We start from the raw sequence: 21,235 nt of genomic DNA on the forward strand, positions 1-21,235 counted from the left end.
AGTTCATATGTATATATGTGCATATATGTGTGTATATGCATACAAACACAAGGGCAAGAAATTAAGTTCTGGTAAAAACCTGTGTGTGTATGTGTGTGTATGTATGTATATATATATATATATATACAGACATAGGTTTTTACCAGAACTTAATTTCCTGCCTTTGGCAAATATCTAGGAACCGCTGCAGTGACAACTTGCCAGTCTCTCAGAAGAACGTTTTAATAGGAGAAAACTGAGGAAGACTGGGTTAATAAACAGTGTAATACTGTCACAGCCTGCACTCTGCTCCATATATCTGGTTAATTATTCTATGGTCATTCGAGTCATTTCATCCTATTCTTAAATCTGTTAAGTAAATGTCTTTTTAAAACACAATTCAGACAACCTATTTGCTTGAAGAGAACAAGAGTAGAATTAGGAAGGATAGGATAAGCAGGGATGTGTCTCCTTCAGGATAAAATAACTTCCCATAATTCTTTCTCAGAATTAAATATTTTTAGTTGGCGTGTTTTTTCAACACCTTCCCACTGAAGAAGATTTTGAGTTTTTTATCCTGCTGAGTTTGCTTTGAAATGCTATTTGAGCATTTATGAACTTTTATGAACTGACTGCTTCTTTGTCTTTAAAAACTAAAAGCAACAAAAAGTTCTAATATGAGAGACTGGCTTAATTTTGTCCTATTTTCTGTGTGACAGTATCTAGTTGAAGGTTTTTTCTCGGTAAGTTACCTAAATGAGATATGCCTTTTTAGAAAACAGGGTGTGTGAAGGTCCTGTTTGAAGACAGACTATCAATTATTTTGAATTCTTTTCTGTATATACATTTAATCTTGAATTAATATGAATACAATGTTGTTTTCATAAAAGTGAAGATATATGCGCTTGTTGTCAATCTTCCTTGAGATTATTTTGGTAGCGCTTGAGCAATGTTCACCCTGTACATGGTAGTTTGTATTTGGGAGACATGGGATACTTGATGTTTTAACTAGCCTTGGAATAGTTTGGATGAGAGGAAAAAAAATCATACTTTGTTTTTCTATAGCTAGTGTTTGCACTTGAAGTGTCACCATGAAGTGGTCATATTGTGAGCTCAGTGTTCACGCATGTATACTTTAATTGAAGTTGTTCTCTCAGAAGATGAAATCCTAATTAAATCTAATCAGTTGACTAGTAGCAGAAGGATTTAAAAGACAAGGTTATGACTTACTAATTAACAGAGTTGGTAACATAATATTTGAGTTTTCCTTAGCACCAAAAAAATTTGCCATGTTTTAGTGGCATCTGGTTTATGAGCATGATCAGAGTAATAGGTAGCTTTCCAAAACCATTAAAGGAAAAATCATGCTTTTCTTGCAGTCCAAAGAGCAAAATATACCCCTGTTAAACAACTTAATTACATTCAAACATTTAGAAAATTATTTGTTGTAAGAAATTCTACAAAATTTGACATAAAAAATATGTATTGAAGGCTTTCACTTTTTCTGCACTTGAACTGTAGATGATCTAATGAAGGCATGGCTCTTTTAAAAACTGGTTACCTGTTGTGTGTGTGTACAACTACTGCTTTTTAGTACGTGGTGATTACCAGGACTTAAATCTAATGCAGTATTCATAAGATGCATAGAAAGGCTTTCCTCCATTTTCTTAATCTAACAGAACAATGAGTTGTCTTTACTCCAACAGTTATTTCTTTCCTGTGTTCATTTTTATGAAGAGTGGATTGCTGAGTGTAGGATCTCAGAAGTTCTTAAGATTGTCTTATCAAGCAAACACAGGGTGAGCTGTCTGATGGCAACATCTGAATCTTGCTCTTGTGGCAGTAGTATTATACAGTGCATAATTTTGCAGAGCTGGAAAAAACGTAGATATGTTATACTGTATTTCCTGTGTTGATTTTAAATGTGAAAATCTCTAGTATTATTACTTTAATTTGTGATTATATATATGTATATATATATTTAACTGAATAGGAGATTTATTTTCTTCCATTTGGTGTCAAGACTGAGTGTCTCATTCACTGGAGTAACTTTTGTTATAACATTTTTCAGTGTAACTGCTCTTTCATTCATAATAATTGGCTTTACAATCAGAGATTCAAAGGGATTTAAATCACTCCTAGGTGATATGGAACTCTTTGTTTGAAGCTGTTTGTCTACTTTCATATTCTCTGTCTGATTTACTTGCATTCAGCAGTGCTTTTGTTTTGTTTCTTTGAAGGAATAACCACAGTGTTGACAATGACGACACTGAGCATCAGTGCAAGACACTCACTGCCAAAAGTATCATATGCTACTGCCATGGACTGGTTCATTGCGGTCTGCTTTGCCTTTGTGTTTTCTGCTCTTATCGAGTTTGCTGCTGTCAACTATTTTACTAATATTCAAATGGAAAGAGCCAAAAGGAAGACGGTAAAATCCCTCCTTGAATTTCCAGTTGCTCCAATACAAAGAGAAAAAAGTACAGAAGAGACACACACGGTACGTTTTCAGTTTACACAAATATTTTCCATTTTTCTTTTTGTAGCCTTTCTCAACAGAAACGGGCCTTTAACTTTTTTCCTCTGAGCCCCAAAATCTTCCCATGCCATTTCAGCATCTTCCCATCCCTTGTAGAGGAGACAGTGAATAAAGTTCATGACATTAGTCTTAGCTGGTCTTCTGCATCCTGGCCCAACCCACCAGACTTGTATCTCCTGCTCAGAACTGTGAAACAGAAGAGTCTGTTTTGCATTCCCTTGGGGACAGCTACTCTGGAGGCATGCAGTTCCCTCTACAGGGCAATCAGAAAAAAGCGTTCAGCTCATTCTTCAGAATCTGGATCCAGAGTTGTTATAAGTGTCTGGCAGACAAGTTTCTCTCCTGCATGAAGTATAAATCAGTATTATGCAAGACTAATGCTATGCCATATTCAATGAAGAAATCCTATAAAACTTTATTTGATTTTTACCTGCAGTATTAGAGATTGGAGGAGGAGGTTATGTCTGTCCATATCTGCCATCTCTTCCGTATTTTGTTGTGTTTTAGTGAGGGTCAGTTAGAATGGATATCTTTAGGAAACTTTCTTTTCCTTTATGTATTGATTCTGCTTGGACTGATAGTACAGACAAGGTATTACAGCTTATATAGAGAACATGTTATCTTCTATGATTTTTTTTTAAAAATGAATTAAAATATGCTAAAGCATTGCAATTATACCTCAGAGAATTTCCCCAACCATCACTGTTCTCCTTTCATTGCACGTGTTGCCTGTGTAGAATTTTCTTTCTTAATCGGATATAATTTCAGGAAGTTTTTAAAGAACACTGGATAAAACATTTGTGTGCACCATAGATGTCATTTTTATGTTACCTATATATCTGACAGGAACTCACCTCAGTTCCTGAAAAGATTCTGGGACTCTTAACAGAATGCTTTTCAGCTTTCATAATGCTTGAGTTTGTGAGACTTATGTGGTAGTTACCTCAGTGTGTGGACCAGTTAACAAGGGTATGATCTTGCTTCCAGTTGAGCTCACCAATGATTTTCCTTCCCTCCCTTTTTTGGTTCCCCTTTCCTTGCTAGCTGCTGCATTCCTTCTCCTATTCATCAGACACATAGCTAACAAAGTCATTCCACACTTGCACTCGCCATATGGTAGGCCAGTAACTCTCAGTTATGACTGGCTCTTCTGACAACATCACTCAAGATGTACGACACTGACAGCAGCATCATAATTCACGCTTCCTGTCAGACTGGTTTTGTAATTTCCTTTTACTGAGCCATGATTTAAGAACTACTGTTTTAGATGAACTCTTGGCAATTTTGTCTTCTGTGTCTTTCCAGATCTCATTTATTTCTTTCCTTATTCATTTGCTCTTTTTGCTTTCCCCCTCAATCCATTTGATATCATGCCTCAGTTGCTGTCCACCCACTTCCATTTTTCTTCTTTGCTCTCCTCTCATAAATCATTAGAGTTTTCAATCTTCTGGCTATGTTGTTCTGCTAGCTCCCAGTTCAACTTAAAAAAGAGAGATGTGTTCCTGAAGAGTTTATTGCATGCCACTCTGCTGCTAGCAAGAGACAGGAATAAGAAAAACTATGCTTATAGCAGCGTGTGGTTCTTCTTGTGCATAGAGGTATTAGTGTCGTTTGTTTATCTGGCTAATCTTGACTGTACAGCATACTGTTTAGTATAGTATCTCAGGCACTCTGAGAAGTGTTAATAAATATTTGTTTAGGAGATGGTCAGGTTTTACTCGAGTCTGTAGAAAAATAGATTGCACTGTAACAGATGATACAGTTATTTATAAAATCTAATTAAATCCAAAGGAAAAAGATAGTGGTCTTCTCAGGTAGTAATAGCAGAGGTTTAAAATACTACTTGTGATTCATGGTCAGAATTTCTGTGTATTGGTCTTGTACTTACCCAGAACATTTGTGTAAATGGTTAAGCTATTTTAAAACAAACAAAACCCATCAGCAGCAACAACAGTCCACACAGATTCATCCAACTTTAAAGCTAGGCAGCTTGAGGTATAACAGTTCCATTCCACTGCAAAATTAATATATCTGAGGTAGATTTGGTGATCGGCTGACACGTTTGGGGATCTTGAAAGCACTCAAGGGAACATTCTACCATTTAGAAGTTTTATGTATGAACACCATTAGTTTGTATAACAGTGACAATAATACTATTTGCACTGTTATTGTGTTTTCTCTAGTCATGCCCATGCTAAAACTTGTCTTTGCTTTTCTGTGGGAGGTGTAGGGAATGAGCCCATAGATATGTTAGACTTAACTATCAGTCAGTGCCTTCATTGACTAGGTGATGATTTCTGTCCATGTATTCTGCTTCACAGAACAGTCTTTAGAAGTTAATGTGACTGGTACATTGCTTTCCAACCTGATGTGTGATACAGTCTTTCTCCTTAATATTTTAATTCTAGGTCTAAAAGGATAGTCTTGAATCTTATGTCTTATGAATCTAATTTTTCTCCATGTATAATGTCTAACCAATGCTGGATTTCCAGAGGTTAAAATCCCTGCTTCACTGCAAATTTGTGGTACACAAAGAATGCAGAGTGGTAGCCTATAGTATATCATCTCTAAGCATTATTTCTAAAGGTAAATGCTAGATGTTTTTTCTCCATAGCAATATTATAGAATTTGATTTCTTAAGCCAGCTGATGGTTTTTTTGTTTTGTTTTTTAAAGAGCCTGTACTATATTGCCACTACTATGCTAGAAATTCTGTTGTTAGCACAATCACTAGAGATCAAGGAAAAAATTATTTACACCATTGTCTCCTGGGATTTCATTGTCTTGGGACCAAGCTTAATTGCTTTTAGGTTGGAAGGAACTAACCTGTCCCAAAGCATTCTGAACTCCTTTCTTTACTAAAAGCAGAAATGATGTTGCAAGTCAGCGTGTGATGGAAATGAATGATTTATAGTTTGTTATTGGACTCCTGAGTCTATTTTTATGCTTCTGCACTGTTTCCTTTTCCCTGTATTCCTATGAAGTTTATTTTTAAAGATCTACCCAATTTTGGAGATGAAAAATGTTACTGAAAAATATTCTTCAAAAATAGGCTTCTAAACACTGTTAGCACGAGCTTCAAACTCAGCTGTTTGTTTCAAGAGTGTGAAACTTGAAAAAAGCAGGTCAGTCTTGAGCAAACTTTTTGAATGGAGTAATTTCTTCAGAGTTGATTTCAAGGAGATTGTAATTCCCAAACTTCCTGTTTTCTGAAGGCAGTTAAATGTTATAAACATCATCTTACGTTGGCCAAATAGCATTTAATAAAGGAACTCGAGGGTCAGGTTCTTTGCTCTCTCATAGATGCATGCTCCTGCCCTTACTTGCGGGCATAGTGGCGTGATGTGTGTACCTCATGAGATTATAAGCAGTGTTCTCATTTTTCTTGTTACTTTTGATCGGAATGTATTATAGCTTTCACTCTCCCAGCAAATAGAGAAGTGCAGTTAACTCCATCTCTTCTATATGAGGAAGGAGTTATCTGAGGAACAGCCACATCTCAATTGGGATACTTATACTGGTATAAATGGCAGGTCAAAAATTGTAAATATTTTTCTTACTATTTTACATGATATATCTTTCTGAAGAGCATAAATTGAAATGTTAAAACATTAAGAACTCTGGTCTTTTTCCAAGAACCTGACACTGCTTTACCTTTAATACATTTGAGTGTGGAATAAATTTACACTGGAAGTAGAGACATTTGTCTTCTGCCATGTGAGCAGAGTAATTACTAAAAGTACACAATGTAGCATTAGATGTGAGGCTAGATTCTGATCCAACTAAAGTGTGATGTAAACTCACCTGAATTCCAGGAAGATAGCTGGGTGTTGATTAATTGAACAGGACTGCTGGAATTCAAAGTTGTGGAATGAGACTTCAGTATTCAAAGTGGGAATGATTTTTTTGATATGCACAAAAGGGAGAAGTTTAATTTCAACACTAGGTTTATAACCAAGCAAGAAGTCCTGCTGGAGTGCTACCTTCTCCAAACCTTCCTTGGAAATGCGATAATTTATCACTCTTCAATCTTCTGTAAGTATTATAATGAACTACCACAATTGTGGGTAAGGGAATATGAGATAGATGCTCTGCTGTTATGTATCTGATGCTCAAAAACTTGATGGTGTTTGCTGTAGTTCCTAGGAGACCTAATTTATATGACATTAGGATAAGGCTTTTATTTTGGAAACCAAAGCATAGTTTGGTAATGCCAGTCTCTCAAATGATTATTCTAGAGAATATTAAGCCCTATAGTTTTTAATAAAAAATACTGAAGTGTTTGTCATTGTGCTTTTCTCCTGAAAAAAGGCACTCCTTATGGTTTCATCATTAGAATAAACAATTCAAGTTTCTGTTTAATAATAAAAGTAACTTTCCTTGTAAGTTTTAGGCATTCAGTAAGGTCTTGTATTGATCTGATTGCAACTATCTTGTTATTTCTTTTTTTCTTTTTGTAGTATAAATATACAAAAACAAAAAATGACAACAACATGTGGTTCCATTTCAGAACACCATGTCACAATAAACCTGTATGGTGACAGCAGTAAGATTTTCAGATTGTTTGATACCACTTATTATGCAAAATCTTGGAATTTATGGTTTTTCCTCATGATGACTAGTCTGAAATGATGCTTATGAACTGAAGCCTCTTCAGATTTTCTGCTTAAAATTACTTAAATGTATTTATACTTAATTTTCAGTTTTGTTTCTCCTCCACAATGAGTCTTCAATACTTGTGAGGGCAGTGACACTGAATTGCTGTTCACTTTCACAGCTGTGTGTGAGATTTCTAGCTGACTTCGTTTTTACTCTGGGAAAATTGGAATTAGAAGAAATGAATGTTGAGAAGCTTGGGAAAGTCTAGGAGGCAAGGATTGTTCAAGGCATTTTCAGCAGACTACTGAAGCAAATTCAAATACGGCTTTAAGGTCACATAAATTGAAAGAAAATAATGAATCTCTTTCATCCTTAATCAGCTGTTCTTCCTTTCATAGGCATTATACAGAGCACCTCCAGAACTGACTATCATGCAACCTATCCTAGTAGATTTTTTGCCCTGTAACTCTCAGTTCTTTTATTTTTGTCTTAAATACGATCTCTAACACTATTTGTGTGAATTTATATATTTATATATGTCTCTTAACTACAGAACTGGTGGATGGATTTCTTTGGCATAGGTTTGGCATCCATTTTTTTGGAAAAAAAGCAATTTCTAGTTTTCTTGTTTATGCATCTCTAACTTTGAATTCACTTTTCTTTCACATTGTGTGCTTTTAGGCATGAGCAATACAACGTGGAATGCTCTTCTTACCTTTTCTCCCCTCCCCACTTGGTTGAGATCATGATATCACCACTATGTATGGTGGACTGTCTGTTACAGCTTACCTCCTCTCACTTTTTCTCCTCATATAGTCTGCACTGCTCTTTGCATTACCAAAGCTACAAACTGCAATACACTGTGTTTTGTGGCAGGTGGATCTTTTACTTGATCATATTCCAGGGCTCTGTAATGGAAAACAAAACCTCTACTACTATTTCAGTAAAAATTTGATTGACTGGCTCTACAACATAATAGTAAGCCATGCTAGATTTCTCTTCCAAGTTGTGTATTTACTAGCAGCACAGCAATATGGAGACTCAGTGGGAATTGGGATTAGCAGCATTATTTACACTGATGACAACATGCTACTTCCCTGGTAAATGTCAAATGGTGTGAATTTGGCAGGGTATGTAATGTCCTCCCAGAAGAACAGACTGTTTTTTTTTTTTTTTTTAGGAAGGAATGGAAAGGATAAAAAGCACTGTGGTGGAGTTGAATAGGAAAATATTATTTAATTGCTACACAAACAGTTTTCGTGTTGCAGCTAAACAGTACATAATGCCAGGTTTTGGTTGCTTTACGCCTTCCAATTTTTGCATGAATTTTTCTATGAATTAACTCAAATCCTCCAGTTTTGGAAACCTCTGTGTTTATGTAGCACATCTCTGATTTTCTGATATATTAATTTACATGTGTTATGGAGAAGGCTCAATAATACTGTTATAAAAGACTAAGATTAGTCTTGTAAAATCAATGTTGAGACATAAAAAATGTTTCTTTACTCTTCATTTTTTATTCCCTTAAAGAAAGTAACATCTCTTCATTATGTACTTGACTTTTCTAATAAATAACTAAAATTTTTCTGTGGAACTTTAAAACTGCTTTGATTCTGGTACTCTATTCAGGTGTTGGTCTTGTTTTTGTTTTTAACCTCGAGGGAAGTAAGTGCCCAAAATGGTGATTAGGCGCTTAAAAGACTTATCTACTCAAGGAAATTTAGTAGTTATGTGCAGATCTGCCTTATGGGACTAGTTCTCTTTAACATCTTCATCAGTGACATTGACAGTGGGATCAAGTGCATTCTCAGCAAGTTTGCAGATGTTTTTACAAGCTGTATGGTGTTGTCAACATGACTGATAGTTGGGATGCCATCCAGGGAGACCTAGACAAGCTTGAGCAGTGGGCCCAGGTGACCCTTGTGAGGTTCAAACAAATACAAGTGCAAGGTCTTGCACCTGGATCACGGCAGCCCTCACTACCAATACAATCTGAGGGATGTAAGAATAGAGCATAGCCCTGCTGAAAAGCATTTGGGGGTACTGGTGGATAGGAAATTGGATGTGAGCCAGCAGTGTGCCGTTGCAGCTCAGAGAGCCCACTATATTCGGGGCTGCATCAAAATAAATGAGGCCAACAGAATGAGGGAGGTGATTCTGCCCTTTTGCTCTGCACTGCTGCCACCTCCCATCCACATGTGCAGTGCTCAGTACAGGAGAGATGGGAGCCTGCTTGAGTGTGTTCAGAGGGGGGCTGCAAAATAATCCGAGGAATGAACACCTCCTTTGCGCGGGGAACCTGTGAGAGCTGGGGCTGTTCAGCCTGGAGAAGAGAAGGCTGCGAGGTGACCTGATTGTGGCCTTTTGATATCTAAAGGGGAGCTATAAAAAGGAAGTGGGCAGACTCTTTAGCAGGGTCTTTTGTGATAGGACGAGGAGAAATGGTTTCAAACTAAAAGAGAGATTTAATAGTAGGATGGCGTTGCTGGAATGTTGAACAATTTTCCAAAGAATGCTGAGGCTGATTAGAATGGCAGCTCTGGATTATGTTACAGGTAGATGGCCTTAGTGTTAACATATGCCTGCTATCAGCAGGTATGAGATGGCTGTGTCCTCTGGTGGTCAGAGGCTTATGAAGAGAATTTCAATATTGAATAATACTGACTCTTTGTTAGGCTGACCAGTAGGAACTGCTTTGTTTTGGATTCTAATCCCAACAGGATGTACCTATTATACAAACTACAGAACAGTTTAAAATTGCAGAGAATGATTGAAAGCTTCTGTGTGGAGCACAGATAGACTATAGGAAGGGGCTGCTGAGATATCTGAAGGAGCTAACTGTAGAATGCTGTATCAACACAATATTTCTTGCAGCTTGCAGCGTTGTTGGTGTTTACACACTTAAATGCAGTCATAAGGATAAAGTCACCTGATGTCCTGGCATTTGCTTTTATCATTGCTACTTTCTCCCCAGGACTTGGCATGTGACTTTTAAACAGTGTTCTTGCTTGTTTTACAGATTCTAGGTTGGCCTTATCATAGGAAAGATGTACTGCAACTGTTACCATCTCTCTTTGTTCTGTAAGAAGATGACTAAGTTTGTCAGTTCCGTGCTATGTATTGCTGTGCTGATGATCCCGTTCCCATGAATCTCAGCTCATCTGCTGCACACTATGCTAAATTTGCAGTCTGACTTCATTGAAGTGCAAAGTTGGCTTGCTTGTCAGAAAGCTCTTTATACATACAAAACAATCCAGTATTTTGTTTTTTGGCTCCAGTAAATGCTTATGTAGGCTTAAGGAAGTTTCAGGATTTCCATGTCGTGTGAACATCTGTTTATAGAGTGCCAACCTTGTTAAATATTGAAGAGTTTAGATTGACTCATATTTGTGCATCATTTTAGTGTGGTAGTAAACACCAGTATCTATTGAAGTTGAGCTTAAATGGAAAAGCAAATGAAACTTTCCTTGTAAGTTTTAGGCATTCAGTAAGGTCTTGTATTGATCTGATTGCAACTATCTTATTATTTCTTTTTTTCTTTTTGTAGTATATGACAACATGCTACTTCCCTGGTAAATGTCAAATGGTGTGAATTTTTTTTTTTGTGGTGGGGAGATTTTTGGTTTATACATTCTATCACAGATACTGACCATCAGATTTGCTCCATAAATCTGCCATACTATTTAACAGTAGATTGTACGGATTTGTTTTAAAGTATGCTGAGAGCTTTGTTAGTCTTATTATTGGTGGTCAATTGCATGCAAATCCACTTGTCGGGGGAAGGAAGCTGTATTAATTTTGCATCTTACACCTGTGAGGAGAACTGTTTAGTTATTCTATCTCCATGCCAAGTGAAACAGACTTTTGCTTGGAAAGAAGAGAAGGCTCCAGGGATACCTCATTGTGGCCTTCCAGTACTTGAAGAGAGCGTATAAATAGGAGGTGGCATGGCTGTTTATGAGGGTGGATAGTGATAGGACAAGGGGGAATGGTTTTAAACTGAGACAGAGGAGGTTTAGGTTAGATATTAAGAGGAAGTTTTTCCCACACAGAGGGTGGTGACACACTGGAACAGGTTGCCCAAGGAGTTTGTGGATGCCCCGTCCCTGGAGGCATTCAAGGCGAGGCTGGATGTGGCTCTGGGCAGCCTGGTCTGGTGGTTGGTGACCCTGCACATAGCAGGGGGTTTGAACCTAGATGATCATTGTGGTCCTTTTCAACCCAGGCCATTCTATGATTCTATGATATGATTCTATGACTTTGTGCTCTGGTACTAGCAAAAAGACATCTTACATCAGGACATGGAAATAATTCATACTGAATGTACTGTTTCAAAGGAAAAAAGTTCTGCAAAATGGTATGCTAAAAATTAAAGCAAGAGTTTGTATGGTTTTGTAATACAGTAAATGTTTCAAAAATTTTTTGCAATACTGCAGATATTGTTTCATTGATTGTGATATAACGGTCTCCATATTCTCAAATAAATTAAACTTGCCAAGTCATTCACTGACTCTCAAAACAACAGGCCCTTGATTTACACGGCACTGGGTTACAGATGTATTAGCTTGGGCTTCAGGAGCTGCTAGTCACAGTTACTGTGCTCCAGCTGTTTTCAACAGGCTGGGAGGCTGAGGTGCATTCCATGTTGAAGAGGAGCACTTTTCCAGGGGATGGAGTTGTAAACAAATCCTTTTATTTCCTTGCCTGACAGAATTTGAACATCGTGTTCTGTTCCATTGTTCCCGGTCAAAGCATAGGGTGGGAGCTCTTTAAATGTTTCTGTATATACTTTTTCTACTTTGCTCTTTCATTAGTCCATATGATTATGAATCTCTTCTGAAAGATGGCATCCTCTTGAAATAGGATACAGTGAAGCATAGTACTTAGAACTTGTAGTTTGCTGGTGCTTCTGAAGTATGGAGCTGTTCAAAATGATAGGCTGTTTCAAAGGAAGAGTGAGATGTCATTTACATGCAGTAAATTGGCCTGTTTTATGAAAAGCCAATCTTCATCAAACACACTGAAGCTAGCTGGTGTTGCATGCAGTGATACACTGTGTTTGATGGGAGCTTTCAGACTTCATTTTCCCTTTGTTAACTACAGCATTTTATATGTCTCTCAAAAATCTCACCCAAATATCTCTAGAAAGTGAGTTCCTTTCTGAATCCAGAGTGGAAAAAAAAAAAAAAAAAGTAAAAAATGTGGACTCAGTGTTTCCCATGGAGCCCCATCTGGAGCAGCACAACAGCTCTGCGCTGGCTCAGAATAATTGAGTGTTTTCTGACTTGCCCTTGAAAAGGAATCTTTACTTGAATACTCCCTTCATTTCTTGAGTTGCATTTAATTTGACTTTCATTTGATTTTCATGTTTTATTTCTTGTTCTCATACCTCCAAATTAAAAGCTACTGAGAGGAAGTAGGTTTGTGTTTCTTACTGTCATTTGAAAAAAAAAAAAAATCAAACAAACACAAAAAAAAAAACCACCAAGCAAGAAAAATATTTTTAGGAGGCAGCAAGATTTTATGCTCTTTTGCCTCAGGGGAAGCCTTGTGGTAGCCTGCAGCTCCTCATGAGGGGAGCAGTGGGGCAGTGCTGAGCTCTGCTCTCTGGTGATAGCAACTTGAGCCGAGAGAACTGCATGGAACTATGTGAGGGTGTTGGGATAAGTTCTTCACCAGAGGGTGATGGGCATGGAACAGACTCCCCAGGGCAGTAGTCACTGCCCTGAGCTGCTGGAGTTCAAGAAGTGTCTGGACAGTGCTCTTAAACATATGGTCTGATTTTTGGGTGGTCATGTATGGAGTCAGGAATTGAACTTGATGATTCTTATGAGTCCCTCCCAACTCAGGATGTTCTATGATTCTATGATAAATAATTTTGTTATTCAGATTATCATAGTATCCTTTTACTAGTGATATGTACCACAACTGAAATATCTGTTTTAATTAGTACAAATCAAATGTAGCATTTGAGTATGTTTCACAATGTAATGGTTAATCTGACCTCTGCTGATGTCAACAGAAATTGGTTCTTTAAGTTGTGGCTGGGGAATCAACCTTATTTAACATTTTTATTAGTGATGTTGGCACAAGGCAGTGGTAAGGTGAAAATTTCAGATAATGTAGGGTTGTGAGATAGCATCTGTGCAGAGAAGAAATAGACTAATGTGGGAAGAATTGGATGACTAGCATTTAATAGAGGAGGACACAGGGACACGTATACCGTCATTAAGAATAATTTTTCAGCTGGAGGAACCAAAAAGGAGGTTCCCTTGAGAGTTTTCAAGGAGAATGAGTTATTGTTGTGGTACAGTGTTGAATAAGGCCAGTGTAAAACAAGGGTTTGTGAGGGAAGGTGGTGGCAGTGTCCTGGTGAACTCACCCTGGGAACTATTACATGTTCTGCTCCACTTCAGCAGATTTGCATGTGCACATCATAATACTGAGGAGGAAACTGTCTTTCTCTCTAAACATTAAGTTCCTGAAGTATTGGAAGTTTTGTGTACCAATGGCAACAAAGAATATATCAACCATGAGCTGGCAAATATGTCAGCTGTGAACTGGCTGCTGTTCATGCCTGTGTGATACAGCTTCAAACAAATTCAAGCTAGTAATACTACCAGTGACTGATTTGTTCTGCAAAGAACAGAATTTGGGGACAGCATTCTGATCATGATGGGAGTGTTGGAAATGTACTGTGAGATACATAAGTAGCTCTGAAAGTAATGCCTCCTATTTATTTTCATGGAAACTACAAGAAATACAAGGAGCACAATAGCGCTATTTGATAAAGAAATTCTCAGCTACACAACACTGTTTTTCAACATAGTCACCACCGTTAGCTGATGTAGATGGATGAGCTGATTGAGTTTTCAGTGCTGTTGCCTTTGCTGAAATGCACTACCCCCCGCCTCACTGTGCTCACATCCACTGTTTGGTTTTCATGAGTATTCAGCTAGGGTCAGTGAAATTCAGTGGGTAAAAATGTTTCTACATGGAAGAATTCAATTCCATACCTTTGCCATATCTATGCACTTCCATGTCAGATACTGTTTTGTCAGAGTACGCCTTTCCTGCCATCTGTCACATGGCAACAACATGTAATAGAATATTGTTGGAAAGGTTCACCCTCTACTGCCATACCACCCACATCTGCCTCTGACATTACAGGCCAATATAATAAAATAGAAAGCATTTCTTCCAGAGCAGTCCTCGTGTATGTGTGTGCATATTTTTATTCCTTTTTTTTTTTTTCCAGATATTTTTTCAGCTCCTATTTCTGTTTCTTTGAACAAAACAACTAAGTACAAGTGATGCAGCTAACAGGCATGGTTTTCACTCTTCACTGTGTTTAAGGCACTGGTACCTCAAATAATGCCCCATTTATACTCTGCTTGAGCACTTAGCTGGAGAGAACTGCTGTTGGATGAAAGAGAGATTGCTGCATACTTTCTGTCTTTCTCTTCCTTGTGCTGTGAGTTTTGGCTGGATTCTTTTGGTATAGAGGGAAAGAAAAGGGGAAGTAATGGAGACAAAGCTACAGCAGCATGTGAAGATGCAAGGCGATACTTGAGAAGCATAAATCAGAGATGTGGAAAATGTATTTTTGGTGTATAGCAAGAGGTTATTTAGTTCTATCTGTTCTATGCCTGTGTTGCTTCTGTAGAATATGTGTATCCTACCAGTGATTAAATCCATGTCTCTTGACAAGCAGCGTGCCTCTTTGCAAAATATATTCATGTATTATATCTAGAAAGTGCAGGGCTAATGGTTCAAAACTCTGCTTTTCAGGTACATTTCCAGAAGGAGGTTCAGGTGGAGTTATGGTTACTCTTACGTGCAGAGAAGAACAGAGAAGAACAACTCTCAGAAATCAGTAAAATATTAAACCCTGCTGGATTTGCTATCTCTAAATTCTTATCTATCCTTCAGTTTCTTACACAGCCTAATAAGTACTACTTGACTTAAGTGTATCTTTCACAATGACATCCAGGCTTGCCTGAAGACAAGATTTCACCACTTTTCTTAGTTGATAACTGGAAGGGTGCAATAGAATGGATGACTGGTTTATTCACTGGTTCATTTGCAGCTGGATAATTTATCGCCTGTGGTTAATGTGAAAATGCATTGGTTTTATTTCTGAATGAACAGGGAAAGGGGAAACTTGGTTTGGTAAATAATGGCATTTTCTCTGTTCTGGAAGATGGCTAGAATTCCTAATGTATGGTAGTTACGTTTCTAGAGAAGAAAATGCGAAAATCATATTGGCTGGTAGGTCAGTTCTAGACTATTTTTATATTATCAGATTAATTATCATTATGCAAACAAAGAGAATTTTCTTTGAAGTGAACCTGGAAAAAACTCTAGCCAAGAATGTTTAGCCTCATGGTACTAAGTTTACATAGGGATCTCATTGAGTGTGAAGTGTCAGGTATGTTTACCTGTATTACAGCCACAGGTAAAAGGAATTCCTGTTTATAACTTTATATGCTATTAAATCTGTTTCCATGAACATGTGATATTTTTATTCTTCAAGATCAAGTTACTATCGATATTTGTGAGTATTTTTCTTTTAATATTTGATTATAAAGTTTCCATTGCTTCTGTTCATGTGTTTATTCTAAGAATGACTAGTGTTTTTTTTTTTTGTAACTTTGCAGAGTACAGATGCCAATTCAAATGTGAGGAAAAGAACGAATGCCACAGTACAGTCAGAAGCTGATGGTGGGAGTCGAATTGACACAAGGCACAGTTCCATCCAGCCTCCCTCTGTAGCTCAGGGGTCTTCTGACATTACACCCCACTCCCTTTCTGCATCAAGTCCCAACCCTTTCACACGTATTAATGCATCAGAGACATTATCTTCTGCAAGAGCTACCCCTCCAGCTCCTCCTTCTACCCCAATTTTAACTGGATTTGTATCCCAGCATGCCACAGTTGGATCCCCTTCCATTCAGCACTTGCTTGGATCTAGACTGGAGCAGATTCAGACCACCACACCTCATACATTAGGAGCATCTGCAAAACCATCTGCTGTCACACCACCTGTTCCCCCTGCCTCTCATTCTGGCACTAGTAAGATAGACAAATACGCACGAATTTTATTTCCTGTTACCTTTGGAGCATTTAACATGGTCTACTGGGTGGTGTATCTATCCAAGGATACCATGGAAAAATCAGAAAGTCTAATGTAGTTTTGCTGCTATGTAGTAGTTCAAAAATTATACTCACATTTGATGCAGAGTTTCTTCTTTTGAAACTATTTAAAAAGTCAATTCTTATTTATAAAAGCTGTGTGCTACTTTCCCATTGTAAAGGCTGGAGATCTTGGGGATAATGAGGTAATTCTTAAAAATAGGTAACAGAATTCTCTTCCTCCCTTCAGCTAGGAGTGAATCGTCACTCTTCAGACAGACTACTTGCCTTTGGGACAAACATGCACAGGGAAAAAATCAAAGATGGAGGTGCACAACTGTGCAGTGGAATTCATCTCCACTGCTAGGAATTATGCGTGTTGATTATCATGGATCCCTGAGGTACCTAGTACTGTCATCTGGACACAGCATTGCATTTCTTGACTGCAAGACCCATGTCCTGAATATTTTGACAGTACCTGCTAGAAAAGGACTTTTTGTGCTAGGCTAAAATTGGCAGAATGGGGGGAAAATGAGCAATGGAAAAAGAAAATAGAGTCCAGCCTGGGAAAGTGCAACTCCAGAAGAGTTATGCAAAGGAGTTGTAGAGCTCCATATATTTTTACGAAGCATTATTTTGCATTGCAGCCTTGGAAATTTTCACTTCAAAATAAGAATGAATTAACCTTATAAAATCTGAAATCTGAAGTAATTCTCAAAATTGGATTTTTTTGTTTGGTAAGGTGATCTTAAATGTGATTCTTCTTAGAACGTGCTGACCAGCTGGAATGGATTTATTTCTAAATTACATCACATGATAGAATGGAACCAGGTCCACAGTGTTCAAGTTTTTGAATTCCTTGTTCTTTCCTTTGGATGCTTTTGGATTTGTTAATTGTTTTGTTTTGTTTGTTTTCCATATTTTTCAGTCATATACCTCTGATTTCCTTTGAACATGTTTTCCTCTCTCTTTTATTATATAATGTTTGAGTCAAGTTAAATTTACAGCAAATTTTGAAGTGGCTTCAAAATCAAGGAAAACATATTTTCCTGTGCTTTGATATGTGTGGCTATGGCACAACTTTGAGTGAATGTGAGACACCCTTTTGTGAAGGAACACTGTGACATAAATCCAAAAAGCATGTTTCTAGACGAAGCAGGGGAAACACAAGGTGTATTTATGGTTCATTAGTTTTTCTTACACTGTGGGTGATTTCCTTAGTGGTTCAGTGTACAAACAGACAACTACTTTTCTTTATTTAAAAAAAGAAGTGAACAGTTTAAGCTTGATAAAAATCTTATCAACAGTGTTCTTTTCACCTATATGAACGGAGGATATGCTGGCCATCAGTCTGAAGGTTTTTGTGGAGTTCCATCTGGCTAGGCAAACAGTTAGCATTTCTACGCAGATGACAAGTGAATATCAAGGGCCAAATTCTCAGCTGTGATCTGGCTGTTTTTAAAGGATTAAGGAGAAGCCGATTCTCCTTTGCCTGGACTAATCATTAACTACAGTTAATTGACATGGCAGATTGGTAGCCCATTGTCAAAGTTTTACGCTGAGGCCATTGAGGTGGGTGCTCTGGAGTTCTCTGCTCAAGTAATGATAAAGTGATTGAGAGTCTGATGGAAACCTCAAGTAGCTGGAGTAATCAAGACAGCCCTACACAGAACTGGGATGAGAATCACTGTACAGTGACCATATATATCTCTATCAATCCAAACATAGTAGCTATTTTGCAGCTGAGAATCTGACCTGCTAGCTTATAGGATCTTGGAGACTGTAAGAGGTGTATAATAGAGCATGTACCATGGATTCTAGGCTACCATTTCATATAGAACATTGGAATGTACATGGTAGGATTCATAGGATTTGGAATGTCTTACATGTCTTTATCATGATGTAGTAGTATAAACGGTTACCTTACTCTTTTTTTGTTCACTTAAGTGATGTTCTCAAGAAGATAGGCAAAGTCCTCACCTTTTATATGTGGAAGAAGCCCAAGATTAAAGTGCTCCTTAAAAAACCATTACACATTCCAAAATATGGGATTGGAAATGAAGCACACATGCAGGTTGTCAAGCTGCAGTAGTTTGCATCTTCAGATGTATCAATGGGAGCTGTGGCTGTGCTTCCCTAATTTAATCACAGTATTGCAGATTGTCAGAATAGCAGATATTCTACAACAGAGATCATTTGTTTATTTTGTGAAGCTGGAAGAAAAAAACCCTAATCCTCTGGCAATTGTTGATCATAATTGCGCAAGGGGTAATTTTTTTCTAGTGTGAAGAACAGTGGCTTTATGTGTTGAGAACTTAGTGTTTGCTCCAAAAGTTATTGAAATTACTCTTTGCTTTTCTCTCTGATGGAAAATGAGGATGTTTTCTCTTAGACAGAGCTCTAAATGATTCACTCTAAACAGCTGTCTCTTCCTTTCTACCCATCCCCCTCTACTGCTCATATAATAAGCTTTTTTTGTGCATTGTTCAGTAGAATCAACACCGGTTCAGGCTGTTTAGCCAAGGTTGAAGTAAATGTGCTATTTGGATTTGTTTGTAGGTCCTGTTTCATTTTAAAGACTTACAAGAAGGAGAAAATGATTGCAGGAATTATTTGAATTCAGAATTCTAATTTCTGTGGTTCCTTGTTACAAAAAATTTTTCATGATATCTCAGAACAAATATGTTTTTAACCCATCAGTCAATTCCTGAATTACCTTCTGGTGCTTGCATGTTTATATTCAAAATGAGATATATATATATATATATATAAAAATCTCATGATGAGCCTAGGACTAATTTATTGTACTGTGCTACATTATTGTGTTACAGTATAAGAAGAAATTACCATAACCAGCTTTGCAAAGTACATAAGGGCAATGTAAACAGGGAATTTTTCATCATATTTAATCTCCTTGCAGAATGATCAGAAACAGTAAACAGCCTACAGTATACTGGCAGGTTCTGAATACTGTGCAAGTTAGAAGCGTGAAAAAAAAAAACAAACAAACAAACCAAAAAACAGGAATATGCTTAAATATAAAGGGTGAAATGTTCAATAGCAGTTAATAAAATCTAAAGGGAGAATGTTGCACATGTTATTTCAGTGCCCACATAGATCTCTAGGGCTGATTTTGAGTGTAATAAACTTGACAGGAATTGTGGATTTTTTGGTGTTTTTTTTTTTTTTTTTTTTTATCTTGGTTTTGTTAGGTGGTCTCTCTTGACAGTAACATAGCCATTTAGAACTAACCAACCACTTCAGTCATCTTTATTACCAAGAAAGAAAAGTGTGTAAACAGACAAAAAACCTTACGAAAAAAACAAAAATCAATCCCACTAGCTGCTGTTTCCTCAGAGACATTGTTACCAATAGCAAAACTCCTACTGATTTCAGTGATGCAGCCCCAACCAGTAATGGAGTCATTTGAGAAAAACAGTTAAAAGCTCAGTTTGAGAAGATTGCCTTCACATGCATTGAAACATATTTCATGGTCAACTGTGAGGTCAACATAGCAAGGTCAAATGTATATTAGCTCACTATTAAGAGTTTTCACTGCAGTTACTAGAATAATGAAGTGAAGAGGCAAACCTAGACCCCAGTACCACATGGTGACCTGAACTCTTAGAGTTCAGCAGCTGAACTGGAGTCTCAGCTACAGAATGGACTTGTCTCAATCAATTGGATATCAGTGGCACATTTCTGAGACACTCTGTGTTTCTTTTCCTGCATAATTTTTAGGAAAAAAAAATCAAACAGGTTTTGTAAACTGTTAAGTAATTCAGTCTACATTACTTTACAATCTGACAAGCAGATCACATGATAATTGAATGAAAGAGGCAAATAATTTATTAAGGAATGTGCCTAAGGCTTTTTGTTTAGCAGGAACTAAAATTTATTGATTACAGTGAGTTCAAATGCAACCTTGGACATCTCATCATTTTCATTACTGAGGACAGGCTTTGCAAAAAGCTGGGAAAGCCAAGTGTGTATAGGTGATGAGATTGAGCCACTGTTTCAGAGAAAAATGAATGTACTCATCTTTTAAATATGTGCAGAATTCTGTTTTCTTCTGTTTTCTTGCATACCTCCTGCATGTCATTCTGATGCAGTGAACCTTATGACATAGTGAAGAGACTGCATACTGTGTAAGAATATCAAAATCTGTGGTTTATATTTATGTAGATCCAGACTTTACCATCTGCCTTATGTTATTGGAGGTAAAGGGAACTTCTGCTAAAATGGATAGCTGTTCTGTGGCTAACGCTATTATAATTACAACACAGCTGAAAAATATTGTTCCTGGATTTTTTTAATCCTAAAGTTAAACTGGCAGATTAGGAAAATGACAAATGCCTGGCTGAGAAGTCTAGGTGAAATATATTGTTTAATGATGATGTGGATAAAACCGAGTAGTGGAGAACTGCAGATACATGTGGTAGTAAGCTTACATGATACCACAGGAATTGAGGAGAGTGGGAGATGTTTCTCTGGATGGTCTGATGAGCATAAAGCAAAACAATGCACAGTTGGTAAATTTAGTGCAAATTCAGTGGTTAAATGGACTTATGGATACAAAAACAACAAAGAATTTAGTCTAGGAAGGAAGCAACCAGTTAGGTGATGACAGCCTCTGTATCTTTCCCAAACATTTTTCTAATTTTATTTTTTTAAGACCTAATATTTCTTTCATAGTGTGATTTGAAAGTAAGTTACTTATGTTTAGATTGTTGAGAGGCAATGTACTAACATCAATGTGGGGCTTTTTATTGATTTAAGTACACTTCAAATAGGAAGTTCTGCTGGTTCTTCTGGAAGAAAAAGTGTATTGTTTTGCAAGAGTCTGATACACGCTAATTCTTCTAAGTCCTCACTAAGTCTTCATTTGTACTGACTACTCAGAAGCAAGCTGTTACACTTTTGAAGAATGTGAGTGTGGTGTGCAGTTTCAGCATGTTCTGCATTCATCAGACTTTGAAAGTAA

At 37.3% G+C, this 21,235-nt stretch overlaps 1 protein-coding gene across 4 annotated transcripts in view; it reads left to right on the plus strand.

Annotated features, from left to right (window-relative positions):
• GABRA4 (gamma-aminobutyric acid type A receptor subunit alpha4) overlaps positions 1–18,971 on the plus strand; it is a 37,988-nt gene extending 19,017 nt beyond the window's left edge. For 2 of the 4 annotated variants that reach the window (XM_090139480.1, XM_090139481.1), the window contains exons 8-10: positions 2,220–2,479; positions 15,777–16,191; positions 16,502–18,971. In XM_090139480.1, coding sequence (XP_089995606.1) covers positions 2,220–2,479; positions 15,777–16,191; positions 16,502–16,761 — 935 coding nt within the window. In that variant the 3' untranslated portion in view covers positions 16,762–18,971. Of the gene's footprint in view, positions 1–2,219; positions 2,480–15,776 lie in introns of all 4 variants that reach the window. The other 2 variants (XM_090139482.1, XM_031588541.2) reach the window with 1 other exon arrangement.
• Positions 18,972–21,235: the final 2,264 nt, after the last annotated feature.

The sequence above is a fragment of the Phasianus colchicus genome, chromosome 4, assembly GCF_987193195.1.
Source record: "Phasianus colchicus chromosome 4, bPhaCol1.hap1.1, whole genome shotgun sequence".
NCBI lineage: Eukaryota > Metazoa > Chordata > Aves > Galliformes > Phasianidae > Phasianus > Phasianus colchicus.